Source organism: Nannobrachium achirus, assembly GCF_963921795.1.
Source record: "Nannobrachium achirus genome assembly, chromosome: 23".
Classification (NCBI taxonomy): domain Eukaryota; kingdom Metazoa; phylum Chordata; class Actinopteri; order Myctophiformes; family Myctophidae; genus Nannobrachium; species Nannobrachium achirus.
The window spans coordinates 41,586,449-41,606,560 of NC_137830.1; the positions used below are offsets into that span (position 1 = coordinate 41,586,449).

A 20,112-nucleotide genomic window follows, 5' to 3' on the forward strand; every position below is an offset into this window, starting at 1 on the left:
TTGGCAGTAGGGAGACGTTCCTTGGTATTGGTATCAAAATGTACTTCAACTTAAAGTACGAAAAGTAAAAAGTATTCATAATGCAGAATGTCCCATTTCACAAGTTTTCCAATTAATAAAATGTAGAAAAATAGCAGATCTACAATGCATTGCGTTGCTACGCATTGTGAGCTTGTATATCGGCTATTTTCAAATTGCTTCAAATAGCCATAAATCCCATCTCTAGTCTGGACCTGCTGTCCTGCAGGAGATGGAGGAGGAGACGCAGCGTTCATTTTGACAGGAGATTTTGATTTGGTTTTAATCCTAGTCTTCTTAATAAGGGGATTTTAAAATATATTTGATCAATAATCTGCAAAGTAAATCGTTACCAAGAAATGTCTTCACCAATGTGTTTCTAAAGGTGTGTAATAATATGTACTAAAAGGTTGAAATTCAACTCCCAGGGGAACCTCATAAAAAATGATTTGTGTCCCATTAATTTACTTTACAGGCAAAACATACAATGGAAACACATTGGTGAAGAGATTTCTTGGTAACGATTTTCTTATGTCCCCATTACTATTTGAATAAAATGTCATTTAGTTTTAGTCATATTTTAGTCCTCTGAAATGTTTTAGTCGACTAAATATCACAAGGTTTTTGTCAACAAAATCTACATGTGATTTTTGACATTTTTGGTGGGCCTTGATGGCGTGTGGAAACGGCTGATTTTACCCTTGGTTGCATGCCGAAAATAGCCGATCTACAAGCTCACACCTTTGTTGTGTGAACTTTTCAGAGCACATCACCCGAGCGCAACCAAGCATAAAATGACTTGTGTTTTAGTTTTAGTTCGACTTAGTTTCCTTGGTCTAGTTTTTATTTGTTGATGAAATTGTCAATATATTTAGGCTCAGTTTTCTCTTTTTTTCTTTTTTGGTTTTCGTCAGTGAAAAAAGGTAGTCAACAATCATTTTTTGCCATGGTTTGGTCGACGAAATCAACACTAAGGAGAAGATAGTCTCTGTCTCAGGGACATGCTGGGCCCCTGATTCAGCCCGGGAAAAAGAGTTGGAGAGGCCCTCATTGCGCGCTATAGAGAGAGATCTCTCTCTATAGCGCTGCAGCTACTCAAAGATTTGCCATTTCAGATCATGACAAGTGACAAGCCAGTGGGCTAATTACATGAGTTATATTTCGTCGTTGTCGGGTGGAAACCTTGTATGTCCAAAACCGTTTGTTTTGTATTTATCATTTTAGAAACTAGAAGCTCGGCCGCCGCAACCTGGCCAACTCGGGAACAATGTAAATAGGGATTTTTTTTTAAAGCAAACCCCATTATACCTGTTGTCATAGGATCCGTTTTGACCATCTGTTTGCCTGTGTCCATTTATGCCCATATATGGAGTTATCTGTCTCTAAGCGTCCATTTTATGCCCATATATGGAGATCTCTGTAGGACCCGTATTGACCATCTGTTTGCCTGTGTCCATTTATGCTCATATATGGAGATATCTGTTTCTGTCTGTCTGCATCCATTGTATGCCCATATATGGAGATCTCTGTATCTGTTTGTCTGTGTCTCTTTATTCCCATTATGGAGATCTCTGTATCTGTCTGTGCCTCCGACTGTGTTGCAGACACAGTGCCGGTTCCCCCTTTAATGCAAACCCCATTATACCTGTTGTCATATATGGACACAGGCCATATGTTTGCCTGTGTCCATTTAAGCCCATATATGAACATCAGAACAGGTCATACTGATGACATTCAATACGTAACCATGGCATTTTGTGTTGACTCATGTAGCGTACGTGATGTCAGAGCCTTTTATGAAGTGATGTCACAATGAGTCAGCGCTTGCGCCGGTTTCCTCAGAAACAGCCTGATGTCAACAATCATCTCCGAACGTTTTGCGCCGTTTCGGGAAAACTGCGCATCGGGTCGGGCCGAGGGCCGGCACTGCACTCCGTGGTGCGGCGGGGAACACGCGGGCCGAATCTGAAGCTGGTGGGACGAACGGTTCTCGATATGGAGTTATCTGTCTCTAAGCGTTCATTTTATGCCCATATATGGAGACCTCTGTAGGACCCGTATTGACCATCTGTTTGCTTGTGTACATTTATGCTCATATATGGAGATATCTGTATCTGTCTGTCTGCATCCATTTTATGCCCATATATGGAGATCTCTGTATCCGTCTGTGCCTCGACTGTGTTGCAGACACAGTACCGGTTCCCCCTTTAATGCAAACCCCATTATACCTGTATGTGGCGTACGTGATGTCAGAGCCTTTTATGATGTGATGTCACAATGAGTCAGCGCTTGCGCCGATTTCCTCCGGAACAGCCTGATGTCAACAATCTTCTCCGCATACGGAGATTCCGAACGTTTCGCGCCGGTTCGGGAAAACCGCGCATCGGGTCGGTTCTCGAGATACACGGATTACATACACACACACACGCAGACACGCACGCACGCACGCACGCAGAGACTTCTCGCATTTATAGATAGATGAATTAAACTAGTGAAAACAGCCGATCTACAAACACACAACGCCTCGCACTGTGAGGCGTTGTGTGCTTGTAGATCTGCTGTTTTCACTACTTTTGTGCAACGGCCTTGTATGATGAAGCAGGGCTTTGCTTTGCGAAAAAAAATTATCAATTTGAAAATTGGAGATACAAGGTTTCTGCCCAACAGTGACGATTTACTTTGTTGGCTGCCCAGCCCCCAAAATGTAACGAAGGCCGACATTTTATTTTTAATTTTTTCTTAATGGCCGGCCTGGACCGGCCGGGAATGAACCTGCCGTTCGGGAGTTGTCCCGCTTTTCCCAATGGCCAGCATGTCCCTGCTCTCTCTGTCTGTCTCTCTGTCTGTCTGTCTCTGTCTCTCTCTCTCCTGCTGCACTGATTGTTTCTGCGCTGCCTGTGATGTTGGACTGTGTAATCCCAGCTCAAACTCGCTGTGTGCTGGTTTCAACCCTGGCCCTAATTTATGGTTTCGATGCCAGTAAACTACTGTAGAAGCATAATTGAATTCAAGCAACTGAATAAACTGCGGGGAATTTCTTTCTTCTTCCTTTCTAAAAAGAATTCAAAAGCCTGTCACTGCTGTTCGTAGCAATGCCGTATTCAGCGCTGGTTTAGTAAGCAGCTCCCTGTACATTCTTGAATAGGTTATTATGAATCTCAGGGTCTCATAATGCAGAAGTCTCCTTTATACTTTGTACTTTATGAACCCTTTTTTCTAAAACGCCTTTATATAGGAAAAGTGGAAACGGTGACATATCGTTAAAAGCATTTGACAATTGTGTGACCTTGCTACGCGCTCAGCAACTAAGAGCAGTTAACGATGTCTAATGGCAAACAATGACATTTAGAGTCTTTATTTCTTCATAAAGTATTTTATGAAAGAGGAAAGGCTTTTGGTGTTTGTCCTTCATCTACTGTGAACCGACTGCATTCCAATCAGGCTTTTTTTAACAGCGCTAGGAGGTTTATTTTTTTATTTGTTGCAAGTACCGAAACCAAGAAAAGGCAATTTTGTTTTGCATCTCCCATTGCTCGTATGAGAAGAATACTAAATAAGTGCTAGACATATAACTACTTATAACGGCTAATCCTCTTTTGTTATCTGAACAGCTGGGTTGGGAAAAAATTGCTGAAACTCATCCTCTTAAGCCTCAACGTCTTTCTGCGTAAAAGCTCAGAATACACTTGATTATCATCTGCAAAAGAGCCAGCCCAAGGTCAACCCAATTTCCACTGCTCCTCCTTGGTGTGCAGTTATCCTTCCCACGCGCCCTCCTTTCTTAACCCATTAAGGCCCCATATACACAAAGACGATACACTGAGTCGTTTCCAAAACTGTTTACTGTACAGACGGAATCGTCTCAAGAAATGCAAGTGTCTACATGAAACTACTGAGAACAGCAAGACCGTCTCCAGAACGCACCAAAACCACCTTATATATGCCAGGCCTATGAGTGGCGCTGTAAAGCTGCCACAAAACACCAAAAAGAGAGAAGAAGAGAGCGATGTTGTTTTTTTAGTTTTTCTTTTTATTACACTTTTTTTATCATGTACACTTTGCTGTAAAAGCCCTATCGCACTCAGGGGGGCTCGGCGCATGCAGGTTAGGGAGAGACAGCTGCAACATCATAGTTTCAGGAGACGTGACGGTGCCGGCTTCAGATTGATTCACTCTGGGAGCCGGTTTCAAAGATTTGCATATTTGGGCACCCAAGACGCCGGCTCCGTGTGGCAGAATCGGGAGATAAGCGACCGTCAGGTCGCATATATGGTGTCTGCAAAAAGCAACCTCATGGTGGCGCTAGAAGAGGGGCATGTGAGAAGTCAGGGGTGGAGGTTGTGATTATGTTGCTATGTCAGTGGTGCTCAAACTTTATCATCACCCCCAAAGGTTTATGCATTTGGCCGCCGACCCCCGTCTCAAAATATTTTGTTCCTGGGACCCCCCATGAAGCTTTAAACAATTGATGCGTTTCAAATGTAGTCCTACACCTGCCATGTTGGGGACCAACACAGGTGTTTCAATTTTGTCTGTTAACTAATTAATTTGTTTGCAACACCTGTTGGTCCCCATCATGGCAGGTGTAGGACTACATTTGAAACTCATGAATATATATAGTCACTTGCACGTACACTTTCACGATTTTTCAAAAATAGCAGATCTACAAGCTTGTATCGCAGCACAAAGGGGACAGCCAAAGGTTTACAATAATAATGGATAAATTGGTTAGAATCTAAAGTGACGCTGGTGCTTTCCCGCTCTTAGCGGATTAAAGATGAAGACACGGAACGCTCTCATCTGCAGTCGGGCAGCAGATTAATGAGTGCACCATCTTCCCTTTCACCCCTCCTTCCGACCACTATGACACCTAATCACCCCCTCGACACACACACACACACACACACGCACGCACGCGCGCACACACACACACACACACACACACACACACACACACACACACACACACACACACACACACACACACACACACACACACACACACACACACACACACACACTTTTAGTCCACTCCACAGACTCCGCTCCTCACTTTCAAATTACACCAGCCGTTAGCAGAGCACTTCTCCATTTGTTAGCGTAATTGGTCGGCACATTCTGCCTCTATCTCCTGGGTGAATCCTCCCCATAAGTCAGGACCGGGTCCATCATTTGAAGGGCCGGAGAGTGAGAGGCTGGGAAGGAGGAAGGCTTCCTTTTGATCTTTTCCTGTGCGTGTCAGAGAGGGGGAAGTGACCTGACCTCAATGTAACGTTGAAAGGAAAAGGTTGTGTGGTTGTAGTCTGTATGTTACGTAGCGACACTGAGCTACTTGACTTGTGCTCCACACTATTGGGGTCTAGGTTAGGTAACTAAAACTAACAAAACTAGACTGCACTTTGTCGAGGTTGCCAACTTGCTTCTTGTGCACTCATGGCCATGTATGTATGGCCTACTTGTGCGCCAGCAGAGCGTTCCTTGTTATTTGTATCAGGTCGCACTTGTTGATGGTGACGTCACCAAGAATGCTGGTCCCTGTTAATGGTGATGTCACCAAGAATGCTGGTCACTGATTGGCTACGGGCGTACACACAAAAAGATACGCCACATACAAAATCACCGTGCACAGTATTTGTGCGCTCTGCTGGCATACGTAATTACAAACTAGATGTGAAAAATAAAATAAAATTATAACTAACTGAAACATCTTTTTGCGTTTACAAAATTAGCGTCTTTGTAGTTTATTTCATACATAAGCCTAGTATTTTGGTTGGATATTAAATATATCTTCCAAATCTTTAGTTGTACCAATTAGTTGATCCGGATATTTGTATTCAGCAAGGACTTGTAGGCTAATAAGTGCCTGGCCACCCTATAGAAAAACTTGTCTGCCCTGAGGCTGAGATTAATTATAACTGACACCTATTTGTGGCTAGGAATACTTATTAGCGATTTCCAGAAGCCACCGAGAAGGCCAGTAAACCTTTGAGTGCTCCTTGTAAATCGTCGTCCATATTTAACAAGGCTTATTAATTACCTACTTAATATGTGCCGTGCACACCTCAAACCTGCAGAGAGATAATTACCCTGCTGTTGTCAAAAAACGTCTGTCATTGTTGAACTGAGCTGTTTCTGTGCATTCAGTTTGTGACGTTTATGTAATGCGACCACAACATGTTGGTAATTGATATTCTCGCATTCATCTATTATTCATGGCTGTTTGTAGAATACCGTATTCTCTCTAATACAGTGGTTCCCAGATTTTTCATGTCAAATACCCCCAAACAAGTCTTCTCTTAATAAGAGAAGACTTGTGTTATTCGAAACTTATCAACATTTTTCAAGATGTTTTGAATGAAAACAATGAAAAAAAATTGACAATTTGCAAGCGCACAACACGTCGTATTGCGTCGTGAGCTCGCAGATAGGCTATTTCAAATAGATAAAGTATGAAATAGGTGGTTAAACTGATTTTGATGCTATACACACAATAATTTGGCTGGGGACCCCATGGAATGCCCTGCTTTGAGAATCACTGCTCTAATACAGTGGTTCTCAACCTTATCAGGCCCCGACCCCCAAAATAATCATATTTCAACAAGCACTAAGAGTTGAGGCACTGCATTTTGTATAACGCAGTTCTATTGTGAAAATATCAGATTTACATGCTCACAACGCCTCGCTACACAATTCCTGCCTCTAATATTTGACTATTTAGCCAAGGTTTAATTTGTCATTTTAGAGGTATTAAAAAGTCCTCAAATTGTCACTATTGTCACTAGAAATGTGCATATACTGTACCCTCTATATACACTTAAACTTTATGTTGGTTTGTTTACTGTTGAGTGAGAAAACAATGTTGCACACAAAGTAAATCATTTGGGGACCCGACCCACAGGTTGAGAACCACTGCTCTAATAGATATTCACTCACATTATCCTTTTGACCCCCGCCCCCCTCCCCCTCCCCTCCATCTCCCCTCCATCCATGTCTCTTCCATCCTCCGACATGGACGTTCACCTTCCAACGTCGTTCAGGTCGGGGACCAAATCATCGAGATCAACGGCGAGACCACCAGAGACATGACCCATGCCAGGGCCATAGAGCTGATCAAGTCTGGGGGGCGGCGAGTCCGTCTGCTCCTCAAGAGGGGTACTGGACAGGTCCCAGACTATGGTAAGCGTCCACCGCCATGTCTTCTGTCCACTCTTCTCTGTCCGTCTCCAGGACCAGATCTTACCTATTTCAGCTCTTGGTCGAACTGTGTTCTGTTCACTGTCTTAACTTACGGTCACCGTAGCTCTTGATAACAATTCAGTTTAATATTGCTCGGGCATGCACCTTCATTCATTCTATATCGTCTGTATATTAATAATATTACTCCTTTAGGGTGCCCTCACACCAAAATACCTAGAGTGGAATCTGCGTTCCGCCAATGCATTTCAATGATAAGGGAGCGTTTTTTGCAGAAATCCTCTGCTGGCATGAAACCGCTTCACTCTCATTGAAATGCATTGGCGGAACGCGGATTCCACTCTCATAGGTATTTTGGTGTGAGGGCACCCTTAGACAGTGGTGTAAAGTAACTAAGTACATTTACTTGAATACAGTACTTAAGTACAATTTTGAGTTATTTGTATTTCCAATTTCCAATATTTTTTACTTCTACTCCAGTACATCTCAGATCCAAATATTGTACTTTTTCTCCACTACACTTATTTGAGAACTTTAGTTACTTTTATTGATTATTGATTATTACAAAACATACATGAACCACTTCAGCCTTCTATACATTTGAAAATAGCCGATCTACAAGCCGATGCGACGCATTGTGAGCTTGTGCATCTGCTATCTTCAAATGATTTTTATACATTTGAAAAGGAACATTCTGCCTAAGTACTATTTTTACTTTTGGTTCTTTGATACCGAAAATACATTTTTACTTTTACTCAAGTACATTTTGAATCCCGGACTTTTACTTGTAACTTATTTCTACATTGCAGCATTGATACTTTTACTGAAGTAAAATAACGTGGGTACTTTTTCCACCACTGCCTGTAGATTTCTGTGAAGACACTAATCTTCAATCTCTTCTGTCTTGACTAACTGTTTCTGTCCATTTCAGTGGTCTAACCCTAATGATTGGTCTAGGTTGTTACTTCCCCTTCTATAGGAATGGTATCCTCCAGTCTCTCCATGTGCATGAAAAGTGACAAGCATGGCACCCCCTATTTCTTCCTAATGGGCCACTCTAAAGACACGGTTTGTGAACCATCGGAACGTTTTCTTTCTCTACCACTTAACCTTGGTGTTGCTGTGTGGTGCAGTGTGGTTTTGATGTGTAAAGGGCTTTTCACACGGGAAGCGAATGGCGCGCCTAGTAACACATTCTCCATGAGAGGCAAGTGGGGTAGGGGACTCTGTCCCGGCCGCACGTCGCATTTGTGCTCACCTCCAGTGGTGTAAAGTACATTTACTCAAGTACTGTACTGTGAAAATTATAGGTATTTGTACTTTAATTGAGTATTTCCAATTTCCAATACGTTAACTTCTACTCCACTTCATCTCAGAGGCAAATGTTATACTTTGACTCCACTACAAATATTTGAAAACTTAAGTTACTAGTTACTTTAGATTATTATTGCAAAACATACATTACCCATTTCAGCCCTATATACATTTCGGCTATTTGAATATAGCCGATCTACAAGCTCACAATGCGTCGCATCGCGACGCATTGTGAGCTTGTGGATCGGCTATTTTCAAAAGACTTAAACACGTTTTATACACTTGAAAACTTGTGAAATGGGACATTCTGCATAATGAGTACTTTCTACTTTTGGTACTTTAATTACATTTTGATACCAATACGTTTGTACTTTTACTCAAGTAAACTTGTAACAGAGTATTTCTACATTGCAGTATCGATACTTTCACTTAAAATATTTGAGTACTTTTTCCACCACTGCTCATCTCACGCACACGTTCACCCGCGACGAGTGCTGGAATGTCGTCAACCTTTCTCCACGCGACATGCAGAACAATCATTTGACACAGACGTAGCTCGTTTGCCGTCTACCAGCGAAGCAATTGCCTTTCCCTGTCTTCGCAAGTGCATTGCAATCCCCAGGGACGTGCTGGGCCTCTGATTCAGCCCGGGAAAAAGAGTTGTAGAGGCCCTCATTGCGTGCTATAGAGAGAGATCTCTCTATAGCGCTGCTGCTACTCAAAGATTTGCCATTTCAGATCATGACAAGTGACAAGCCAGTGGGCCAATTACTGTACATGAGTTCTATTTTGGCGTTGTCGGGTGGAAACCTTGTATGTCCAAAACCTTGTTTTGTATTTATCATTTTAAAAATGATTTAAACTAGTGAAAACAGCCGATCTACAAGCACACAACGCCTCGCACCGCGAGGCGTTGTGTGCTTGTAGATCTGCTGTTTTCACTACTTTTGTGCGACGGCCTTGTATGATGAAGCAGGGCTTTGCTTCGCCAAAAAATGTACACATTTGAAACTTGGAGATACGAGGTTTCTGACCGACAGTGACGATTTACTTTGTTGGCCGCCCAGCCCCCAAAATGGAACGAAGGCCGACATTTAATTTTTAATTTTTTCCTAATGGCCGGCCTGGACCGGCCGGGAATGAACCGGCCGTTCGGGAGTTGTCCCGCTTTCCCCAATGGCCAGCACGTCCCTGGCAATCCCACTGATCCAAGCAAGAACGCAGGCGTCGTGTCGGCCCCCGTCTGTAAAGCCCTTAATGCTGTGTTTTGCTGTGATTACTTCAGGGCACATACAGTGATTGTCAACGTTTTTTTTACTTTCAAACACCCTCATTGTGATATGCATTAAGGCAGGGGTTCCCAAACTTTTTTGTCTCAGGGCACCCCATGAATATTGTTTTAATCCGAGGCACCCCTACATTATAATTTTCACTCCCAGCACCTTAAATTTATAGCATATTGTCGTTGTCGGGTGGAAACCTTGTATGTCCAAAACCGTTCGTTTTGTATTTATCATCTATAAAATGTACTAAACTAATGAAAACAGCCGATCTACAAGCACACTAGATCGGCTGTTTTCACTAGTTTTGTGCGACAGTCTTGTATGATGAAGCAGGGCTTTATATACTTTACCAAAAGACGTACACATTTGAAACTTGGAGATATGAGGTTTCTGCCTGACAGTGACGATATTTTAGCGATTAAGTTGTGAGGAAAACTTTGACATAATAGCCATTTTGGTTAGAACTGACTGAAAATAACTTTGTACTTCAAGTTTAAAATTATACTAAATATTCTTTCAAGTGTCCAAATAAATTTCAAATATTATCAAATTATCTCGCTGCACCCCTGGACTGCCGTCACGGCACCCCAGGGTGCCCCGTCACCCACTTTGAAAACCCCTGCATTAGGGCACCGACCCCCATTTTATATGATCATTTTATATCGATCTACAGTGTAAATATTCAGTGTTGATTACAGACCTGTAAGGTCAGTGATTTAGCTGGGGACCCCCTGGAACTCGCTCAAGGACCCCAGGGGATCCCTGGACCCTAGGTTGAGAACCAGTGCTGTAGGCCACTTTTCGACCCAAATCCCAGCCTTTGCAAGCTTCAGCATCCAAAACATAATGGCATCAGCCAAACATCTGCCCTTTCGGCGGATGGACAAATTCACCAAACATAAATCCAAGTTGTACGACGTTTATAGAATAAGCAATCCCTCGCTCGCATTCTCGTTCGACTCTTAGAGGAAAGCCATGCAGATAAAATCGCCCAGGCGTACCGCAAACCTGCGCACACCAACAGGCAGTAAAGCAATATGAATGTGCGACCCGAATCACCCCGGAGGAAATGAATGGTAAATATCACAGGAGATTATTTACTCTGTGAAATCCGAGCAATCCACGAACTGGGCCTTTTGAGGGCGCATGTTTATTTGTGTGTGACGCCTCAGGTGATAAAGCTCCAGTGTGTTATCCGCTCCCCGTGGCAGCCTTCGCCCTTACAACCCTCGCAGCGGAGTGAAGAGAGAGCAGGCAGTACAGTACGAGGGAAATGCCCCAGCATTAAATCCCCCCCCTCGGGTGAAATCCATTCATCAGCCATTGGCAGGGACCCTCCGGGCTTTACACACCTGAGCAACGTTGGCTTCCAGAATCTTGTCGTTCAGCCTCATCTTGGCCGGCCCCGTTTATGACGGAGATTTAATTTCTCCTCTGCGCGGAGGGAGGTTTTCTATAGCCTGCCTTGAGGGGAACATAAAGCTTTGAAATCCACACGCGGGGACTATTACTCTGGTCAGCCAGACGACGCTACACTAAATCACCTGACATTGCTCTGTTCTAGGCCACGCGGTAAATCCAAAGTAGAATAGGGTGTTTTAACATCTGCGTTTTGTGTGGGCTTTGCTCGTTGTTTTACTGCTTGCCAGGTAGTTTATTTGCAATTTGCAAAGCGCGCGTAGAGATTTCATTGGCCATTTCAAACATGCAGAGACTGATGTTTACTTTATTTTAGGCCTTTTAAAAGAATAGTTTAGTTAAAAAAAGAGAGAAAGAAATAGTATTTTGTTTTAACCCATTAAGGCCTGAGGCCGATTCTACAAAGGCCATTTCATTTCTAGACATTTTCAAGATTTTTCAATCCAACACAAAAATGTAAAATGACACAGATGATTTCCCGGTTTTAATGGGTGAAAAGCAACAAAATGTTCTGCATGTGCATGGGTGTTAGAGTGTGCGTGTGTGTGCGTGCGTGTGTGTGTGTTTGCACATGTGCGTGTGCGTGTGTGTGTGTGCGCTTGGGTGCGCGCACATTATTGCATGCATAATTGTATGTACAGTTGTCCTGTGTGTGTGTGTGTGTGTGTGTGTGTGTGTGTGTGTGTGTGTGTGTGTGTGTGTGTGTGTGTGTGTGTGTGTGTGTGTGTGTGTGTGTGTGTGTGTGTGTGTGTGTGAGAGATCAGAAACAGAGTATGTGAGCTGACAGCAGGTATTAGCACAGTGTGCGACAGTGACAGATACACACCCACACCCACACACACACACACACACACACACACACACACACACACACACACACACACACACACACACACACACACACACAGTCTTTTAGAATCCCAATGGACCACGCAGTGGTTACAAACCAAAGCATACGTCACCTTGATGTGGCAAACGGTGGATGAGAACTGGCCATGATGAGCTGCTGTGAAATTCCTGCGTGTCTATAATCCACCAGGTGCTTTTCCCAGCTCTTAGCTCCAGCTGAGGTCCATGAGATGAGATGTCACTGTTAGGGGGAAACCTCGTACGTCCAAAACGGTTTCTTTTCAGGAAATGGAAAAAATAACCTGTGTTCTAAATTAATCCAATGTAGTTATTATAAGACTTGTGCTCTTGTTAATTATTTTCATTGGTTCAATATTCATAAAACCCACAGACAACAATAGCAGATCTACAAGCAAGGAGTAAATATAGGGTTCCAACGGTCATGAATAAATTCCTGGAAATATTTTGAAATTACAAAAATATTTTTCCAGTACTGGAAAAGTTTTGGAATTGATCAAGGGTCCTGGAAGGTCCTGGAAAAAATAACTATGCATTGTCTGTCGTTATTGATTTTGTTAATACTGAAATGACAAATTAAACATTTGCCAAATTGTCAAATATTAGAGGCAGAAATTGTGATCTACATGCTCACAACGCCTCGCGTTGCGAGGCATTGTGAGCATGTAAATCGGCTATTTTCACAATAAAACAAATAACACACAAGAATTCCTCAACTCTCTTCAAATATGATTATTTCGGGGGTCACGGCCTGAAAAGGTTGAGAACCACTGGCATACACTGCCTGTCTTTGGGCATTGCGCATAGGAGTAAGCGACTCGTTATTGAGCTGAATTATTGTTATATAGTCCTGGAAATCGGGTTAAATATTCTGGAAAGGTTTTGGAAAAGTTTTGGAAATGAATTGGTAAAGATGTGTGGGAACCCTGTAAATAGTAGAGGGGGTTAAAACTAGAGGGGTGATATTGTAGGGCATGTTGAAATGCCAAAGTATACTGTATACTGTAGATATGCACCTGGCCTAGCGGTCCAGGCCACATATAGGCTCTAATGCCTGACAGCGTGTCGTGGGTTCGATTCCCGTTCCCGACGGCCTTTGCTGCGTGTCTACCACATTTCTCTCTCCCTCTTTCCTGTGAATCTTCACTTGAACTGTTAATAAAGGCAGAAAATCCCCTCATCAGTGATGTCATATGGGACGGACAGACAGACATTTGCTTGTTTGTAGTATGATACATATCTCTCCTGTCGGGCCGAAACCTCCTAACTCCAAAATGTTAATTTTCGGGAAAATGAGCTCAAGTGGAGTTAGGAGGTTTTGACCGAAGGGATTTTTACTGCTTTTCATTGGTTCAATATTATTTTAACCAACACACAGATGTAAAGGATGTTCAATAGCACATAATTTATGAAAAAAAGAGAGCTGGTTTGGCAGAAAGTGTGGAGTTAGGAGGTTTTGTCCTAAGCATTTTTTACTACTTTCCATTGGTTCAATATTTATTATTTTAACCAATACACAAAGGGTGTTCAATATAGCCCTGATTTATGCCAAAAAGTGAAAAACCTCAAAAATGGAGTTAAGAGGTTTTGGCCAGACAGTGACAAATATACATACATATACATATACTGTGCATATGGGTCAGTGACGTGACGCCCCAAAAAATGTGTTTTTAAAAAAACTTTAAATTGCAGGCATAAAAGTTATTTACTTTTGTTCTACTCACTCTCAACCTTATGGAAATACATTTTGTTTTTAGATATTTTATTGGAATCAGACTTTATTCAGCAGTTTGTTGTACTTGTGCCTAAAATCGTCATATGGTGTGACATGAAAATAATTGTTCATAAAATGAAAATGGAGTACATCTTTCTTAAGTTACTCACTTTATCAAAGTCCTTTATCATAACTAACCAGTGATCCACTATAGTTTTTTGAAAATTAATTATATCTGTATATTTTTTTCATAATCGACACTCTGTGTGAGGCCGATGTTGTCGATCTTACAACATATTTTAAATGTATTCTGTCAAAACTTTCTCTAAAATTACACAAGTATTTGTGACTCTTCCTGATACTATTCTCTATGTAATCCATAAACATTTTTTTGGTTTCATCATTAATAAAGGTATGATTTTTCACTATTTGGAATGTCACACCAAATGATTTAGTGTCACACCGTATGATCATATCTTCATGTGTCAAAGCAAACTGTGTTTTAACCTACCTATTAGTGAGTACTGAACTTTACTGATTGATTAAACAATTACCCAGGATAACATGGCCTTAATATTTCTGAACAGGATATTATTGTAGGGCTTTAACATGGAATAAGAAAGAATTGTAGTAGTAGATGGATGATGAGGATGTGCACAGGAATGCTACGCACACCTAAGTCTTCTGCCGGCCCACGGCAGAAGGATCCTAAAGAGACAATAAGGCGAATAGCCACACTTGGAGCCAAGGCAACATTTTATTAACACCAATTAGTGGAAACAGAACTCAGCATTCAGGTAAATTGCTTTTTTACGAAGTCTCCTGAACTTGAACACAGCATTTTGTGTTGAACAAATGTAATTAGGAATCATGACATTACACCACATCTCCACTAGCTAAAGAGTGCTGGGTTGCGCAACTCTGAAAATAGCTGATCTACAAGCTCTCGCAGGACAACGTGTTGAGAGCTTGTAGATCAGCTATTTTCGCTAGTTTTGTCTCGGGTCCTACCTTAACACTGTCCACTGTCCAGTCCAGTGAGTGAATACATTAGACTGTATTGTACATCAGCCAGTCGTATTTGGTGAGGGTAGCAAACCGGCTGCCTTGTTGCGGTTCTGCTATGCCACAGACAACCTCCTGCTCTTCGTAGAAAATGCCGTCTCGCCCCTTTGGCTCCTCTCTCCTTGCTGGGTCATTGTTTAGTTTCTCCCTGTACTTTCTCGTTCTCTCAGCACTTGTCATGTTCCAGCTGACAAAAGAAAATGGGATGTATAGTTTAAGACAAAGAGAAAATATTGTTTAGATTGAAACAATATGTTAAGGTTTCTGTGAAGGGGTTTCTGCTCTGTCTGATGAATTTGAAGTATCACTGAATGAAGCTAAATTAAATTTTATGTAAAAATGTTTAAAACAAATGTTTAAATGTACAAAAGAAACATGGAACTTTGTTATTTATTGTTATATCTGTAGTTAAATACAGTATAAATCATATGGTGTGACAATCAAGTCATATGGCGTGACAAGCAGACATGTCACACCATTATGATTAAGTGTCACACCATATTACGTTTTCTGCATTTAGGTTTACCTTGAGGCTACTATGTACACATTAGCATGCTAACAGCATGCTAGCTATAACAAAGCAACCTAGATCTACATGGAAATATGACCAAAACTTCAATTAACTTAAGCTTTTTTTAATGAAAAGGTGTCACACCAACAGACATCCAGAAGTGGTGAGTTTGTCAAAGTTTCAACAAGATGGCATTTCATGAAAATGTTAAAATCATAACTCACCTCAGACACCTGTCTTGCAGTTGTGCTGGGAGTGCTGAATAGCCTTACAGAAGAAGGACCTCTCTAGCCAATAGGTGTCCAAATAATTGCCTGTTTAATCTTTCCAAACTAGTGTCACACCAAATGATTTTGGTTTGGGGGACAAAATGTTTTTGATCAGAAATGACTGAAAACATTATGCTTTGACTTTGAAAAGATATAGGCTCACAAATAGACATTTTTTTAGCCTAAATTCATTTTCAAATGATTTTTAGCAATTCTTTTTCTTAGTTTTATTCAAGTTCCCACTTTGAGAAACAAGGTCAGGACAGTCACACCATATGAGTTTTGCCATGTTTGGTTGAAAATTCTGAAGAAATGAAGAATGAAATGTTTTAATCTTGAGTAAGTTCACATAAAGCTTAATGTCCTGCACAATATTCAGAAGGTTTTTGACAAATATATTTTTTATTTATACATGTTTGACACCGAGGACAGCGAAAACGTTACGTCACGTCACCCACCCACATACATAATATACATATACATATACATATACATATACATATACATGTATGGAAGGATTCTGCCCGACAGCAACAATATGCTTCAGATCTGGAGTGAGAGTCTTTTTATTATTTTAGAATTGGGTCCTCATAGCACTAGTGCAGCTAGCCTAGCCTCTGCCCATTGAGAATGAATGATGGCTTAGGGACCATGGCTCGCTGGTGCAGAAACAGAAGCTAACAGGCCATGAGAGTGGACGGTTCTGAAGAAACAGACCTTTTAGAATTTAGAGTCACCATGGCAGTCACTGTGTTGGTTACTGAGTGCTTAAAGCTTGAGATAGAGAGAGAGAGAGAGAGAGAGAGAGGGAGAGAGTAATTGCGAGGCCCATAGGTTTTCATTTGAACTAAAGCACCGCCTTATTGGGCACATCATCCATTTCATTAAACCTGCTTTTTCGATTTTCCGCCAACATTGTTGCCTGCGATTTACAGGGAGCCCAGAGGTGGTAGACTGATGTTGTCTAAAAGTGGAGTTGCCCTGTGACATGTCAGGAAGTAGCTTGTAGCAGTGTGATTTCCACTTCATGACTTTGTGTGTGTTCGTGCGTGTGTGTGTGTGTGTGTGTGTGTGTGTGTGTGTGTGTGTGTGTGTGTGTGTGTGTGTGTGTGTGTGTGTGTGTGTGTGTGTGTGTGTGTGTGTGTGTGTGTGCATGCCTATGAGATGGGGGGAAGTGTGGAGTGTGCATTTATGTGTTAGCCTACTTTATGTCCTTTTCAACTGTGTGTGTGTGTGTGTGTGTGTGTGTGTGTGTGTGTGTGTGTGTGTGTGTGTGTGTGTGTGTGTGTGTGTGTGTGCCTATGAGATGGGGGGAAGTGTGGAGTGTGCATTTATGTGTTAGCCTACTTTATGTCCTTTTCAACTGTGTGTGTGCGTGTGTGTGTGTGTGTGTGTGTGTGTGTGTGTGTGTGTGTGTGTGTGTGTGTGTGTGTGTGTGTGTGTGTGTGTGTGTGTGTGTGCGCGTGCGTGTGTGTGTGTGTGAACACGCACGTGCACTGCATTTGTGTGTGTGTGTGTGTGTGTGTGTGTGTGTGTGTGTGTGTGTGTGTGTGTGTGTGTGTGTGTGTGTGTGTGTGTGTGTGTGTGTGTGTGTGTGTGTGTGTGTGTGTGTGTGTGTGTGTGTGTGTGTGTGTGTGTGTGTGTGTTTCTGTCTCCAGACAATGCCGCCCCATGGGATGCTCGGCCTTCAGCCTCCCCAGGCCTGTCGGAAGTAGCTCCTCTCATTGACAGCCTGTCCATGTCATCGCCCTCATCTCATCCAAACCTGACCCCCGACCTGCCTCGCCTGTCGCCCCTGGACGTCCCGGCGGCGCCAGAGAGCAGGACGGAGCGTCCCCAGAGCCCCCCAGAGTCCGAGCCGCCCCATCCAGATCACACTGGCCCGGGGAGGAGGGCCGGCGCGCCCGCTGGGAGCGGCAGAGCCAAGAAAGAGGGTGGCAGGTCCACCCGCAAGGGCAGCGGGCACAGGGGGCAGCCGGCCATGCCTGAGGGGGAAGGGGGCAGAGACGAACGGTTCGGGGACCCCAGAGCTTCCAGGAGCTCCAGGGGGAGGTCTAAGGATAGGACAGCCGAGGAGAGCGGCGCCGCCAGCGGGAAAACAGAAAGCGCCCGGTCCCCTCGAGGCTCCAGGTCCACGCACGCCAACTCCAACGGGAGCGGCGGCGACGACCAAGCCCGGAACAGCGGCGGCCAACAGGGGGAGCCGGAGCAGAGCAAGCCCAGGCCCAGGGACCTGGAGAGAGGCCCGGGAGAGAGCCGTCCCATCAGCCACCACAGCAAGAGCACCGCGGGCAGGAAGACCACGGTCTCTCCAGGACCCTGGAAGATCCCTGGCTCAGACAAGCTGCCCAGCACCCTGCGGTCAGGCACGTCCACTGTGAGCAGATAATACCCCGGCCCCACCGCAGTGGTCCGGTCCAGATAATACCCCGGCCCCACCGCAGTGGTCCGGTCCAGATAATACCCCGGCCCCACCTCAAGTGGTCCGGGTCGGACCGGGCCGTGCTGGACTGGACTGGAATGGAATGGAATAGGGCCACAACCCCCCACACTTGGACTAAGCCGCCCCATTTGAACACATCTGAAACATTTTACTTTTTTATTTGGCCCTATGTGTTTCCTTCACCCAGAGACCTCAAAGTCGAGACTGGGGCCACAGAGTTCTGAATCATGTGTTTTTACCGAAACGTATTTCTTTTCTTTTCTTGTTTTTAATTTATAATACTGGACTCTAAATTATTTTGAGAAATATTTTACACCCACCACCTTAAGAACTGGAAGATCATCCACTTTTGAAAATCGTATAGAGAAGGAAGAAAGCAGAATGTTGGTGTGCGTGTGTGCGTGTGTGCGTTCGTGCGTGTGTGCATGTGTGTGTGCTTGCGTGTGTCGCGTGGCAAACAACGGAGATGGAGATACAAACATTGAGAACTCCATTTGGAAGTGGTTCAGTGGTCCCAACACCACATTTCCCCAGAAATGGACCTGAGGGACAGAGATGCAAATTCAAACCACTAACAGTAAACCACTGTTGGTTGCCATAGCATTTTTTTTGGTTTGTTTTTATGTCTATACTATGGAGTCTATTTTATGAAATGAAATGTAAAAGAGGGTTTGCCTGGTTTTCGGTGAAAGAGAATAACAGAGAACTGCAGTACAGGTGAACTTTATTCATCAATGGAACTTTGCCTTAACAAAGAGACTATATGGGCCTGAAGCTATCTTGAATAATCTTATCAGATGATTATAGACATAAATATATTATAATGGATTTGAATATGTGGGAGCATTATGTAAATACAATCATCTCTCAACCCCGTACCCGGTCCAAGCCCATGGCAAAACTAGTTTCCAAAGGGTAGACAGTGCCAAGGAACTCAGACGCGGGACGGTGTCTCTACCCTCCTGTTTAAACCCCCACCCCCAGCAATTGTAGTTCTAGGTCTATCTCAGCAGGCCCGACGCGGGGGACTGCATGGTCTCTTTGTGCTTGAACAGGGGTCATCGCCATGCTGGCTTGTGCCGCAGGGCATTAACGACTTGTGATTTTTGCAAGTCGACTCGACTCAGTAAAAAGTTGAGTTGAAGTCGACTTTGTCGTTTGATGACGTCATCACATCACACACGACCCCCCCCCCCCCCAATTATTTTGGGGGGTCCCCAGATGATTAACTTAATGTGAAACATTGTTTTCTCACTCAACTGTAAACAAACCAACATAACGTTTAAGTGTATGGAGGGTATCTGCACATTTCTAAAGTGACAATTTAAGGACTTTTTAATACCTCTAAAATGACAAATTAAACATTGTCCAAATTGTCAAAAAATATAGAGGCAGAAATTGTGAAAATAGCCAATCTACATGCTCACAACGCCTCGCATTGCGAGGCATTGTGAGCATGTAGATCTGCTATTTTTTTGCCTCCACGATTTGGGCAAATGCTCCCGGCATACAGTCTGGCAAACGGAAATAGAAACGATGAGTGCGAGATAAAGCGGATGTGACGCAACCGCTCCCTTGGTGCAGTAGCAATAACATGTCCTACTGGAAGCGTTATGTCTCCTTTCAATATTTCTGGGGGAGTTATTTCGTCTTTCTCTGGTGTTATTGGTGTTACGTCCATGATATTTTCAAACGTTTTCTTAAACTATACACCCATAACAAGAATATGCCGCTCGAATGACTCTGTCTGAGCTATTGTGTTTCTGTTATGTTTCCAGCTAGACTACAGTTCAGTGCAGCAGTGGCTACTTCCGATACTCGCCGTTCGGGAGCTGCCGTTCCAGACTCTATATAGCATTCGGAGATTGTGGAATAGTTGTCTGGCTACGCGAGACTAGGTGGGAGTCGACTTGTGTAATGAAGTCGACTGAGTCGACTTGTCGACTTTTTCGTTAATGCCTTAGCTTGTGGTGGACATTTTTGCCACAGACAAATGAGCTAGCCCTGAATATAGG

The 20,112-nt window shown here is 43.3% G+C and overlaps 1 protein-coding gene across 1 annotated transcript in view; it reads left to right on the plus strand.

Moving 5' to 3' along the window:
- The window catches only part of magi2a (membrane associated guanylate kinase, WW and PDZ domain containing 2a), a gene marked incomplete at both ends in the record, with an annotated part of 355,201 nt that extends 337,158 nt beyond the window's left edge, over positions 1-18,043 (plus strand). The window contains 2 exons of the mRNA XM_080754102.1: positions 7,056-7,194; positions 17,313-18,043. Coding sequence (XP_080610228.1) covers positions 7,056-7,194; positions 17,313-18,043 — 870 coding nt within the window. The remainder of the gene's footprint in view (positions 1-7,055; positions 7,195-17,312) is intronic.
- Between the last annotated feature and the right edge of the window lie 2,069 nt (positions 18,044-20,112).